General features: G+C 38.8%; 1 protein-coding gene across 1 annotated transcript in view; it reads right to left on the bottom strand.

The window, feature by feature from the left end:
• Positions 1-766: 766 nt before the first annotated feature.
• Positions 767-13,471, bottom strand: part of Dbp21E2 (putative ATP-dependent RNA helicase Dbp21E2) — a 58,085-nt gene continuing 45,380 nt past the window's right edge. Inside the window, exons 10-12 of the mRNA XM_070092711.1 lie at positions 9,842-10,025; positions 9,406-9,558; positions 767-1,108 (exon numbers count right to left, since the gene is read on the bottom strand). Coding sequence (XP_069948812.1) covers positions 998-1,108; positions 9,406-9,558; positions 9,842-10,025 — 448 coding nt within the window. The 3' untranslated portion in view covers positions 767-997. The remainder of the gene's footprint in view (positions 1,109-9,405; positions 9,559-9,841; positions 10,026-13,471) is intronic.

Here is a 13,471-nt window from a genome sequence, read left to right as displayed (position 1 = left end):
CACTGGAACAATGCAGGAATGATCTGCAGTCAGATAGGAAGTGGTACCACTGTACTGAAGCATTCTAAATTGCTACTTCCAATGCTATAGAACAAAGAGCAGGCACACATCATATTAACTAGTACATAAGTGATAATGCTAAACACTGCTTCCAAGATGCCATATGACATGGCAGTTAAATGACCTGACAATCACCTATGACTTGCATTCATTATATATATCATTTTCACTTATTCTCTGCTCTTGTATCATCTGGGGTGACTAAAGTCCCTGGACTGAAATGTATCCAGTAAAGGGGAAAGCAAGGATGCAGTTCCAGAGTAGAACTTTATTGGTGTGTTTCACTTATGGAACAGGATTCTTTAGTCAAACACAGGGATGGATAACAAGGTCATACATGCATGCATAGTCAGGAAGAGTGACTGTCACTGTGTTAAGTATGAGATAGGGGCACTGGAAGCCTACCAGTTCTTCCAATTACCTTAAGCTACAATTGTCTTGTCTTACATGAAGAGGTTATCAGAAGGACCGATTGGCCTCCTGCAGTGCCCTTACAGTGACCTGGCCACTCGCCTGACTACACTTGTATAACTATACTTATGCATCCCTGTGTATCAAGTGAAGAATCCTGTTCCACAGGTGAAATATCTTGAAGTTCCTCTCTAATTGTTCTTTCTCTCTCCATGTGTCAGCTTTGTGCCAGTCTCCATGTTTCTAATAAAGATATCCTATGTGAATGCATATGTTCTTTCATCCATACACATACACAAGGTGCCAAACCCAGATGTTTGATCTGAGGAAGTACATTTATGTGATAATATGATCATGAAATTTTCAGGCACAGCACATTATGACAATGGTAATGAAAATATTAATGTTCATGATAGTTTTTCACACTGACTTGAACAAAATTATATTAATTTTTAGCATCTACACCTCTCGATACATCCATTTTATTTTCATATTTTATTACTTTTCTATTGACAATTTGTGATATTCATAAGCTCATTTTTGAAAGGTTATCATGCTCTGTTAAGGCTTTTCCAACAATTATCCTCTTGATATTTGCATTTACATTAGAGAACGCCTCAAGTTTCCTTGCTGCATACTGAAAGAGAAAATGTTTTTATATTTCACACCTTGCATAAATACCAAAATAAATTTTGCTTCTACATAATAACATAGTGCATAATCCTCCCACCTGACAGTATCCCAAGTTAAATATAATTAATCACATTACATGCTAATCAGAAAATCAACTATTACTACTATATTAGGATATAGACTATCCTAATGTAGTAGTAAGGAAGGGAGAGAGATAAATCTGCTGTAAGAATAACTTTCTTATCGTCTACATTGCTGTGTCAATATTACCTTTAACCCATCTGCCAATATACTTTTTGGTACCTGTATATGTGGAGGAGGAGTATGGAAGAAGTGAATGTTTTCAGATACTTGGGAGTTGACGTGTCGGCGGATGGATTTATAAAGGATGAGGTTAATCATAGAATTGATGAGGAAAAAAAGGTGAGTGGTGCGTTGAGGTATATGTGGAGTCAAAAAAACGTTATCTATGGAGGCAAAGAAGGGAATGTATGAAAGTATAGTGGTACCAACACTCTTATATGGGTGTGAAGCTTGGGTGGTAAATGCAGCAGCGAGGAGACGGTTGGAGGCAGTGGAGATGTCCTGTTTAACCCTTTGAGGGTTTTCGTCGTACTAGTACGTCTTACGCGTAGGGGTTTTTGACGTACTAGTACTCATAAATTCTAGCGACCTCAAATCTAGTGGGAGAAAGCTGTTAGGCCTTCATATGAAAGAATGGGTCTATGTGGTCAGTGTGCACAGTCTAAAAAAAATCCTGCAGCACACAGTGCATAATGAGAAAAAAAAAACTTTTTCCATTTTTTTTTAATAAATCAGCGACTTTGCAGTGTATTTTCGTATGGTATTTATTGTTGTATTCTAGTTTTCTTGGTCTCATTTTATAGAATGGAAGACATATTACTGAAATTGAGATGATTTTGACTGGTTTTACAATGAAAGGTGCCTTGAAATTGAGCTCAAAGTAGCAGAAATGTTCGATTTTTACCAAACTTCAAAAGTAAACAAATCGTGCCAAGCGTGCAATACACGTCAACTGGTGAGTCTAATATTCTTTCACAAGTGCACCAATAATATTTATACCATTTTTTACACTAATGCAGTAGTCTGCATAACAGTAAATCTTATATTTTTTGTGAGAATAAAAATTCAAAGTGGAAAGCAAAAGAATATAAGAGGGGCCTTGAGACGTGACTAATGACTAGAGGAAATGTCATTTTAGTGCCAGGAATGTCTTTCTTGTTTATTCTGGACCCTATTCCGAAATTGGCATCTTTTGAAATTTGTGTGAAATTGGCAAAATTGCTAAATTCTGACCACTGTACTGGATAGTTGAATTTATAAATGGGTGGTTTCTTGCACCCATTCGATAGAAAAAATGGAGTTCTAGCGAAATATTCATGTTTTTTGTCGACTAGTACAGTGAAATTGGCCGAAAATGGGGCTCAAAGTGGGCAAAATCGCCGATCCGTAAACATCGCCGAGACCGCTAACTTTGCGAGAGCATAATTCCGTAAGTTTTCTATCAAATTTCAAACTTTTGGTGTCGTTATGATCGGGAAAAGATTCTCTATCTTTTCATAAGAGAAAATAATTTTTTTTTTTTTTTAAATTTGGCCGACCCTGAGAACGAGTTTCGGAGAGGGCCTGTCGACCCTCAAAGGGTTAAGGGCAATGTGTGGTGTAAATATTATGCAGAAAATTCGGAGTGTGGAAATTAGGGGAAAGTGTGGAGTTAATAAAAGTATTAGTCAGAGGGCAGAAGAGGGGTTGTTGAGGTGGTTTGGTCATTTAGAGAGAATGGATCAAAGTAGAATGACATGGAAAGCATATAAATCTATAGGGGAAGGAAGGCGGGGTAGGGGTCGTCCTCGAAAGGGTTGGAGAGAGGGGGTAAAGGAGGTTTTGTGGGCGAAGGACTTGGACTTCCAGCAAGCGTGCGTGAGCGTGTTAGATAGGAGTGAATGGAGACGAATGGTACTTGGGACCTGACGATCTGTTGGAGTGTGAGCAGGGTAATATTTAGTGAAGGGATTCAGGGAAACCGGTTATTTTCATATAGTCGGACTTGAGTCCTGGAAATGGGAAGTACAATGCCTGCACTTTAAAGGAGGGGTTTGGGATATTGGCAGTTTGGAGGGATATGTTGTGTATCTTTATATGTATATGCTTCTAAACTGTTGTATTCTGAGCACCTCTGCAAAAACAGTGATAATGTGTGAGTGTGGTGAAAGTGTTGAATGATGATGAAAGTATTTTCTTTTTGGGGATTTTCTTTCTTTTTTGGGTCACCCTGCCTCGGTGGGAGACGGCCGACTTGTTGGAAAAAAAAAAAACAAAAAACTGTATATGCAGTCAAATACTCTTACATAGCTGTTCACTGTGTACTGTTGTAATAAATGTGTGTCTTTGGGATCATAAGTTATTGTTATTCACAAAAATTTTGAATAACAGCATTTCTAAAATGGTCATAACCATAACTACATGTAGATGCACAAAGTCAACAATGCAACATACAGGGTTATAAACTATTCCACACTGATAGGGTCAACAGGAAGGGTGGTGGGGTGGCAATGTATGTCAGAGAAAATTTAAATTGTTGTCTTAGACATGATATAAGATTAGAAACATCGAACACAGAATCTGTTTGGCTACAGTTTCTCGAGGGACGTGACAAATTAATTTTAGATGTGATTTATAGGCCCCCAAACCTTGATAGGGAGTGCAGTAAGCTGTTATGGGACGAAATTCATAAGGCATCTAGATATGAAAATGTTGTTATATTGGGAGATTTTAACTTTAGACAAATTGATTGGAACAATATGACAGAAAATCTCGAGTCTAGTGACTTTCTTGATACGGTTCAGGATTGCTTTTTAGAACAGGTTGTGACAGAACCAACTAGAGGAAACAATCTGCTTGACTTGGTTCTTGCCAACAAAGATTCACTAATTAATAATCTTGAGGTTAATGATGAGCTTGGGGAAAGTGATCACAAATCACTTAGTTTCAATATATCATGGAATCACCCAGATAACTGCAATCAAATCTCTGTCCCAGATTTTCACTTGGCCGACTTCATGGGACTGAAAAATTACCTGGCTGGGCTAAACTGGGATGTCCTGACTATGGGTCAGGTAGGTGATCTTGGTTGCCAATACGACATTTTTCAGAGCATAGTTCTAGCTGCCCAGACAACTTTTGTTCCAAGTAGGGGCATTAGATCTAACAAAAATGATCCCAAATGGATGAACAATAGATTAAAACATCTCACTGGTCAAAAGAGAGGCATATATAGGTGTATCAAAAGAGGGGATGGGGAGTTAAGAAATCAATATATTCAATTAAAGAGAGAAATAAAGAAAGGAATAAGAAAAGCAAAAAAGGGATTATGAGGCTAAGGTCACAAGGGATTCAAAGACTAACCCAAAAGGGTTCTTTCAGGTATACAGAAGTAAGATTAGGGACAAGATTAGCCCACTTAAGAGTAACTCTGGTCTGATCACTGACAGTGATAAGGATATGTGTGAAATTCTCAGTACCTACTTTCTCTCAGTTTTCACCCAGGAAAATACTAGTGATATTCCTGAAATAATAGATTATGTAGAACAGGATGATAATAAACTATGCATGATTGTGGTAACTAGTGACATGGTCCTCTGACAAATAGAGAAACTAAAACCTAACAAATCCCCAGGCCCTGATGAACTGTTTGCAAGGGTGTTAAAGGAATGTAAAGAGGAACTTAGCATACCTTTGGCAAATCTTTTTAACATAACACTACAAACTGGCATAGTGCCTGATAAGTGGAAAATGGCAAATGTAATACCTGTTTACAAGGCAGGTGACAGGTTCTTGGTTTTGAACTATAGACCAATAAGCCTTACCTCCATAGTGGGAAAATTTATGGAATCAATAATTGCTGAGGCAATTCGTAGCCATCTTGATAGGCACAGATTGATTAATGAATCTCAACACGGTTTTACAAAGGGGCATTCCTGTCTATCAAATTTACTAACTTTTTTCACTAAGGTGTTTGAGGAGGTAGATCATGATAATGAATATGATATTGTATATATGGACTTCAGTAAGGCTTTCGACAGAGTTCCACACCAGAGGCTATTGAGGAAACTTTAGGCACACGGAATAGGAGGAGAAATTTTTTCCTGGGTAAAGGCATGGCTGACAAATAGGTAGCAGAGAGTTTGCATAAATGGGGAGAAATCAGAATGGGGGCACGTCACAAGCGGTGTTCCTCAGAGGTCAGTACTGGGCCCGTTGTTGTTCACAATTTACATAAACGACATAGATGAGGGAATAAATAGCGACATAAGCAAATTTGCTGATGACACCAAAATAGACCGTCCAATCCAGGATGATTTGAATAGACTGATGCAATGGTCGGAGAAGTGGCAGATGCAGTTTAATATTGACAAATGCAAAGTTCTAAATGGTGGGAGACGACCGACTTGTTGAAAAAAAAAAAAAAAAAAAAAAATGTAGATCTTAATACTACTGATTGCGAAAAGGAATTAGGAGTTCTGGTTAACAGTAAACTAAAACCAAGACAACAGTGCATTAGTGTTTGCAATAAAGCTAACAGAATTCTTGGCTTCATATCTAGAAGTATAAGTAATAGAAGTCCTCAGGTTGTTCTTCAACTCTATATATCCTTGGTTAGGCCTCATTTAGACTATGCTGCTCAGTTCTGGTCACCGTATTACAGAATGGATATAAATGCTCTGGAAAACGTACAGAGGAGGATGACAAAGATGATCCCATGTATCAGAAATCTTCCCTATGAGGATAGACTGAGGGCCCTGAATCTGCACTCTCTCGAAAGGCGTAGAATTAGGGGGGATGTGATCGAGGTGTATAAATGGAAAACAGGAATAAATAAAGGGGATGTAAATAGCGTGCTGAAAATTTCCAGACAAGACAACTCGCAGCAATGGTTTCAAGTTGGAAAAATTCAGATTCAGGAAGGATATAGGAAAGCACTGGTTTGGTAATAGAGTTGTGGATGAGTGGAACATACTCCCGAGTACAGTTATTGAGGCTAAAACGTTGTGTAGTTTTAAAAATAGATTAGATAAATACATGAGTGGGTGTGAGTTGGACCTGACTAGCTTGTGCTGATGGATCTGGTGCCGTGCTTCTTCCTCGAGTGGAGGTAACCAGACTGGGTGGGTCACTTGGCTAATCCAGGGGAGGATTGAGTCATTGGGCTAATTGGGGGGGGGGGGATGGACCTGCTCTGCATGGGTCAGTAGGCCTGTTGCAGTGTTCCTTCTTTCTTATGTTCTTATGTGATGTCCCTACTTACTTCCCAGTACATGACTACATAAAATAGCCTGTGTATAAGAGGTACAGAGAATAATTTCACACCTGTACACTATTATCATTATGTTCATGGGAAGTTCTAAACCCAAAGAGGTCATACAGCACCAGGGAAGTAAGAGGTAATTAGGTTCATTCTCAAGAAGCAAAGTAACTCCCATATTTTTCAACAGGTTGCCAGTGTCTGTCAGGAATCAGGGATCTGTTCATGCTTTCAAGTCACAGTTGAAAGCACATTTTTTTTTTCTTTTTAGAGTTTATGATCCTCTTGAATATAAACTTTTTTTTTTTTCAACAAGTCGGCCGTCTCCCACCGAGGCAGGGTGACCCAAAAAGAAAATACTTTCATCATCATTCAACACTTTCACCTCACTCACACATAATCAGAATACAACAGTTTAGAAGTATATTTTTATTATCACACTGGCCGATTCCCACCAAGGCAGGGTGGCCCGAAAAAGAAACACTTTCACCATCATTCACTCCATCACTGTCTTGCCAGAAGGGTGCTTTACACTACAGTTTTTAAACTGCAACATTAACACCCCTCCTTCAGAGTGCAGGCACTGTACTTCCCATCTCCAGGACTCAAGTCCGGCCTGCCGGTTTCCCTGAACCCCTTCATAAATGTTACTTTGCTCACACTCCAACAGCACTCAGTAGGCCTGTTGCAGTGTTCCTTCTTTCTTATGTTCTTATGTGATGTCCCTACTTACTTCCCAGTACATGACTACATAAAATAGCCTGTGTATAAGAGGTACAGAGAATAATTTCACACCTGTACACTATTATCATTATGTTCATGGGAAGTTCTAAACCCAAAGAGGTCATACAGCACCAGGGAAGTAAGAGGTAATTAGGTTCATTCTCAAGAAGCAAAGTAACTCCCATATTTTTCAACAGGTTGCCAGTGTCTGTCAGGAATCAGGGATCTGTTCATGCTTTCAAGTCACAGTTGAAAGCACATTTTTTTTTTCTTTTTAGAGTTTATGATCCTCTTGAATATAAACTTTTTTTTTTTTTCAACAAGTCGGCCGTCTCCCACCGAGGCAGGGTGACCCAAAAAGAAAATACTTTCATCATCATTCAACACTTTCACCTCACTCACACATAATCAGAATACAACAGTTTAGAAGTATATTTTTATTATCACACTGGCCGATTCCCACCAAGGCAGGGTGGCCCGAAAAAGAAAAACTTTCACCATCATTCACTCCATCACTGTCTTGCCAGAAGGGTGCTTTACACTACAGTTTTTAAACTGCAACATTAACACCCCTCCTTCAGAGTGCAGGCACTGTACTTCCCATCTCCAGGACTCAAGTCCGGCCTGCCGGTTTCCCTGAACCCCTTCATAAATGTTACTTTGCTCACACTCCAACAGCACGTCAAGTATTAAAAACCATTTGTCTCCATTCACTCCTATCAAACACGCTCACGCATACCTGCTGGAAGTCCAAGCCCCTCGCACACAAAACCTCCTTTACCCCCTCTCTCCAACCTTTCCTAGGCCGACCCCTACCCCGCCTTCCTTCCACTACAGACTGATACACTCTTGAAGTCATTCTGTTTCGCTCCATTCTCTCTACATGTCCAAACCACCTCAACAACCCTTCCTCACCCCTCTGGACAACAGTTTTGGCAATCCCGCACCTCCTCCTAACTTCCAAACTACGAATTCTCTGCATTATATTCACACCACACATTGCCCTCAGACATGACAGTATATACGTATAAAAAAGTATATATGTATAAAAATACACAATATATCTCTCCAAACTGCCAATATCCCAAACCCCTCCTTTAGAGTGCAGGCATTGTACTTCCCATTTCCAGGACTCGAGTCTGGTTATATAAAATAACCGGTTTCCCTGAATCCCTTCACTAAATATTACCCTGCTCACACTCCAACAGATCGTCAGGCCCCAAATACCATTTGTCTCCATTCACTCCTATCTAACACGCTCACGCACGCTTGCTGGAAGTCTAAACCCCTTGTCCACAACACCTCCTTTACCCCCTCCCTCCCACCTTTTTGAGGACAGCCCCTACCCTGCCTTCCTTCCCCTACAGATTTATATGCTCTCCATGTCATTCTACTTTGATCCATTCTAAATGACCAAACCACCTCAACAAACCCTCTTTAGCCCTCTGACTAATACTTTTATTAACTCCACGCCTTCTAATTTCCACACTCCAAATTTTCTGCATAATATTTATACCACACATTGCTCTCAGACAGGACATCTCCACTGCCTCCAACTGCCTCCTCGCTGCAGCATTTACAACCCAAGCTTCACACCCATATAAGAGTGTTGGTACTACTATACTTTCATACATTCCCTTCTTTGCCTCCATAGATAACATTTTTTGTCTCCACATATACCTCAATGCACCACTCACCTTTTTTCCTTCATCAATTCTATGATTAACCTCATCCTTCATAAATCCATCCGCTGACACGTCAACTCCCAAATATCTGAAAACATTCACTTCTTCCATACTCCTCCTCCCCAATTTGATATCTAATTTTTCTTTATCTAAATCATTTGATACTCTCATCACCTTACTCTTTTCTATGTTCACTTTCAACTTTCTACCTTTACACACATTTGAATATAAACATTAGCATTTTTTTCTTCATAGCTGTTGCATTTATGGCTTGGTGTGCAAGCACCTGTGAATTTCTTAAAAGAAGAGCACTCAAGAATATCTAAATGCCTAATTATTATTATTATTATTATCTACCTAGTCTATTGATAATTGTGGGGGCATATTAGGACCAACAAGTGGGCTGCTGATTGTGATGCCAAACAAAAAAATAGTTAATCAGGTATTTATCGAACAGTATTGTGCTTTCTAAACTGCTTAATTTATAAGCACAGATTTATTTGTTGGGTTCTTATCTGGTTTAACACCTGCCATTTTTTTCTGTGAACATACTGTATTATTATACCTTACCTCGATCTTTTGAACAAGTTCAATTTCTTGAGGACGGTGTACTAAATTTGTCACTAAACCAGTCATTTTGCTGCCAACTCTTCCTGTTCGTCCACATCGATGTATATAATCAGCAATGAACTTTGGAAACTCGAAATTGATCACATGGCCAGCCTTGGGGGTGGTAAATATCAAGACATATAAGAGAATAAAAAGTCACAATGCCATGGCTGGAACAATATACAAATAACCTGCACTTAGGAGACTGAAACTTACGATGACATTTTGGTCTAACTAAGACCTCAGCGCGAGTTATTTGTGTAAAAGTACTAAAATTTAAAAATAATTTTATGAAACCAACTATGCACTAAAACACAATATATATAGAGCTCAAAAAGATAAAGAGGGTAATGTCTTTAAAATATATTTTGAAATGAATAATAAAAACAGAACTTACTGTAACAGTATCTAAGCCACGTGATGCCAAATCTGTGCAGGAGAGGGCCAGTACTTTGCCAGATTGGAAAGTCTCAAAGAGACCTTTTCTACTTTCAGCTTGCATGTTGCCATGAAATCTGATACATGGCACGCCGTTCTCATTTAGGAATAATGATAGCCAATCACATGTCTTACTGTAGTTGCTGTTGTAAACAGAAGATTATTGTAAAGTTTAGTCAATCACATCAAAGTCTGAGGAAAAACAAACTTGTAATGTCTTACGGAAAACAAAAGATGTCTGTGAGATATGCCTGTGACCAGTTTTAAGGGTTCTTCTAAGGCTAGATTACATTGTTCACTGCCTGATCAACAAAGCTGTTGCTGCCAGTAGCCTTTATTTAATAAATTTAGCAGGCTGACATGTTAAAAAGAATTAAAAATTTATAGTATAAGAAGTTAAAATGTGATGGAGTGATAGAGATAATTAGGAAATACCTATGACTTGTTTCAAGAAGGGTTTTCCTATCCTCACAGCCTGGTCTGAGGCCAGGCTTCCTTACTGATTACTTAATCAACCAGGCTGTTACTGCTAATGGCCCACACAACCATCACAACACAGATGATCAGGCATTCAGCAGAGAGTAATACAGTTTCCTCTTGAAAATGGCTACCTTTGTTCTCACAATATTTCTTATATGTGCTAGTAACAAGCTGAATACTTGTGAACCATGGATATGGATACAGTGTTGACTAATTATGTTTATATTATTATAATCAAAACTAAGTGCTAAACCTATTATGTTTATAGTACCCAGCTTTTCACTGGTTTTAATTTGCACTCCATTCCATATTTCTCAATCCAGTAGTTTATGGCAGTGTGCAAAATGAGGGCCTGGCACTTGAAGTATTTTCCATGTATATATAATTGTTTACATCATTCCTCCATTCCAAAGTATATTACATGAAATTTGTGGCATTCTCAGTGATTTAGATGCTGTATTATTATATTTTGCCACATACAAGATGCACTTTTTTCTTTTAAAAATCTGACCCTCAAAATTGCCCTGTGTTTTCTACTGCATGGTGAAGATCAGGTTTGGGGTCCAGCTTGAAATCTCAGTATCCTCCTAGCTAAACAATCCAAACACCTTCAGAACAGCTATGGTATATTACATGAATAATTCCATTTAGCAAAGTGAACAAGTAAAACAATAATAAATTAAGAATATACAGTAAATAGCTGTGATAATTCTTTAAACAACTGGCAGTGGTCAGGCAGACTACTGGTTGTCCTAGATGTGTACAGATTTCCTACCAATAACTAGTGTTACTTAGGTCACACTACACAAACATGTACACATTTATTTATACACACTCATCTGAGTTTTCTCTAGGTAGTAGGTTGGTAGACAGCAACCGCCCAGGGAGGTACTACCGTCCTGCCAAGTGAGTGTAAAACGAAAGCCTGTAATTGTTTTACATGCTGGTAGGATTGCTGGTGTCTATTTTTCTGTTTCATAAACATGCAAGGTTTCAGGTACGTCTTGCTACTTCTACTTACACTTAGGTCACACTACACATACATGTACAAGCATATATATACATATACCCCTCTGGGTTTTCTGCTATTTTCTTTCTAGTTCTTGTTCATTTCCTCTTATCTCCATGGGGAAGTGGAACAGAATTCTTCCTCCGTAAGCCATGCGTGTTGTAAGAGGCGACTAAAATGCCGAGAGCAAGGAGCTAGTAACCCCTTCTCCTGTATATATTACTAAATGTAAAAGGAGAAACTTGCGTTTTTCCTTTTGGGCCACCCTGCCTCGGTGGGATATGGCCGGTGTGTTGAAAGAAAGAAGAAAAAAGAGAAACTTTTGTTTTTCTTTTTGGGCCACCCTGCCTTGGTGGAATACGGCCGGTTTGTTGAAAGAAGAAACATGCAAGGTTTCAGGTACGTCTTGCTACTTCTACTTTCACTTAGGTCACACTACACATACATATACAAGAATATATATACACACCCCTCTGGGTTTTCTTCTATTTTCTTACTAGTTCTTGTTCTTGTTTATTTCCTCTTACCTCCATGGGGAAGTGGAACAGAATTCTTCCTCCGTAAGCCATGCGTGTTGTAAGAGGCGACTAAAATGCCAGGAGCAAGGGGCTAGTAACCCCTTCTCCTTTATATATTACTAAATGTAAAAGGAGAAACTTTCGTTTTTCCTTTTGGGCCACCCCGCCTCGGTGGGATCCGGCCAGTGTGCTGAAAGAAAGATCTGAGTTTTCTTTGATTTTATCTTAATAGTTCTTGTTTTTATTATTTTTCCTTTTATATCCATGGGGAAGTGGAATAGGAATCTTTCCTCCTTAAGCCATGCGTGTTGTAAAAGTCAACTAAAATGCCGGGAACAATGGGCTAGTAACACCTTTTTCTGTACAAATTACTTAAAAGAAGAAGAAAACTATCAAAGTGGGATGTCTGAATGTGCGTGGATGTTGTGCGAATGATAAGAAAGAAATGATTGTGGATGCTATGAATGAAAAGAAGATGGATGTCCTGGCTTTAAGTGAAACAAAGATGAAGGGGGTGGGAGAGTTTCAGTGGAGAGAAGTAAATGGGATTAGGTCAGGGGTTTCAAATAGAGTTACAGCTAAAGAAGGAGTAGCAATAATGTTGAAGGATAAGCTATGGCAGGAAAAGAGGGAGTATAAATGTATTAATTCAAGGATTATGTGGAGTTGGATGTGAAAAGTGGGTTATAGTAAGTGTATATGCACCTGGAGAAGAGAGAAGTGTAGAGGAGAGAGAGAGGTTTTGGGAATTGAGTGAGTGTGTGGGGAGTTTTGAACCAAGTGTGAGAGTACTTGTGGTTGGGGATTTCAATGCTAAAGTGGGAAAAATGTTGTGGGAGTAGTAGGTAAATTTGGGGTGCCAGGGGTAAATGAAAATGGGGAGCCTTTAATTGAGCTATGTGCAGAAAGAGGTTTGGTAATAAGTAATACATATTTTATGAAAAAGAGGATAAATAAATATAGAAGGTATGATATAGCATGTAATGAAAGTAGTTTGTTAAATTATATATTGGTGAATAAAAGGTTGATGGGTAGGCTTCAGGACATACATGTTTATAGAGAGGCAACTGATATACTGGATCATTATTTAGTTGTAGCTACAGTTAGAGTAAGAGGTAGATAGGACAAAAGGAAAATGGCAACAAGTAAGAGAGAGGTGAAAGTGCATAAACTAAGGGAGGAAGAAGTTCGGGTGAGATATAAGCAACTATTGGCAGAAAGGTGGGCTAGTGCAAGAATGAGTAGTGAGGGGGGGGGGGGTTGAAGAGGGTTGGAATAGTTTTAAAAATGCAGAATTAGAATGTAGGGCAGAAGTTTGTGGATATAGGAGGGTGGGTGCAGGAGGAAAGAGGAGTGATTGGTGGAATGAAGCAAAGTGTGATAAAAGACGAAAAGGTAGCTTATGAGAGGTTTTTACAAAATAGAAGTGTTATAAGAAGAGCAGAGTATATGGAGAGTAAAAGAAAGGTGAAGAGAGTGCAAAAGGAGAGCAGATGATAGAGTGGGAGAGGCACTGTCAAGAAATTTTGATGAAAATAACAAAAAAATTTTGGAGTGAGATTAAACAGGTAAAGAAAGTCTA

The sequence above is a fragment of the Cherax quadricarinatus genome, chromosome 40 (assembly GCF_038502225.1).
Source record: "Cherax quadricarinatus isolate ZL_2023a chromosome 40, ASM3850222v1, whole genome shotgun sequence".
In the NCBI taxonomy this organism is placed as follows: Eukaryota; Metazoa; Arthropoda; class Malacostraca; order Decapoda; family Parastacidae; genus Cherax; species Cherax quadricarinatus.
Note: the sequence above shows the minus strand (reverse complement) of the source record. Positions and strands in the feature narration are given on the sequence as shown.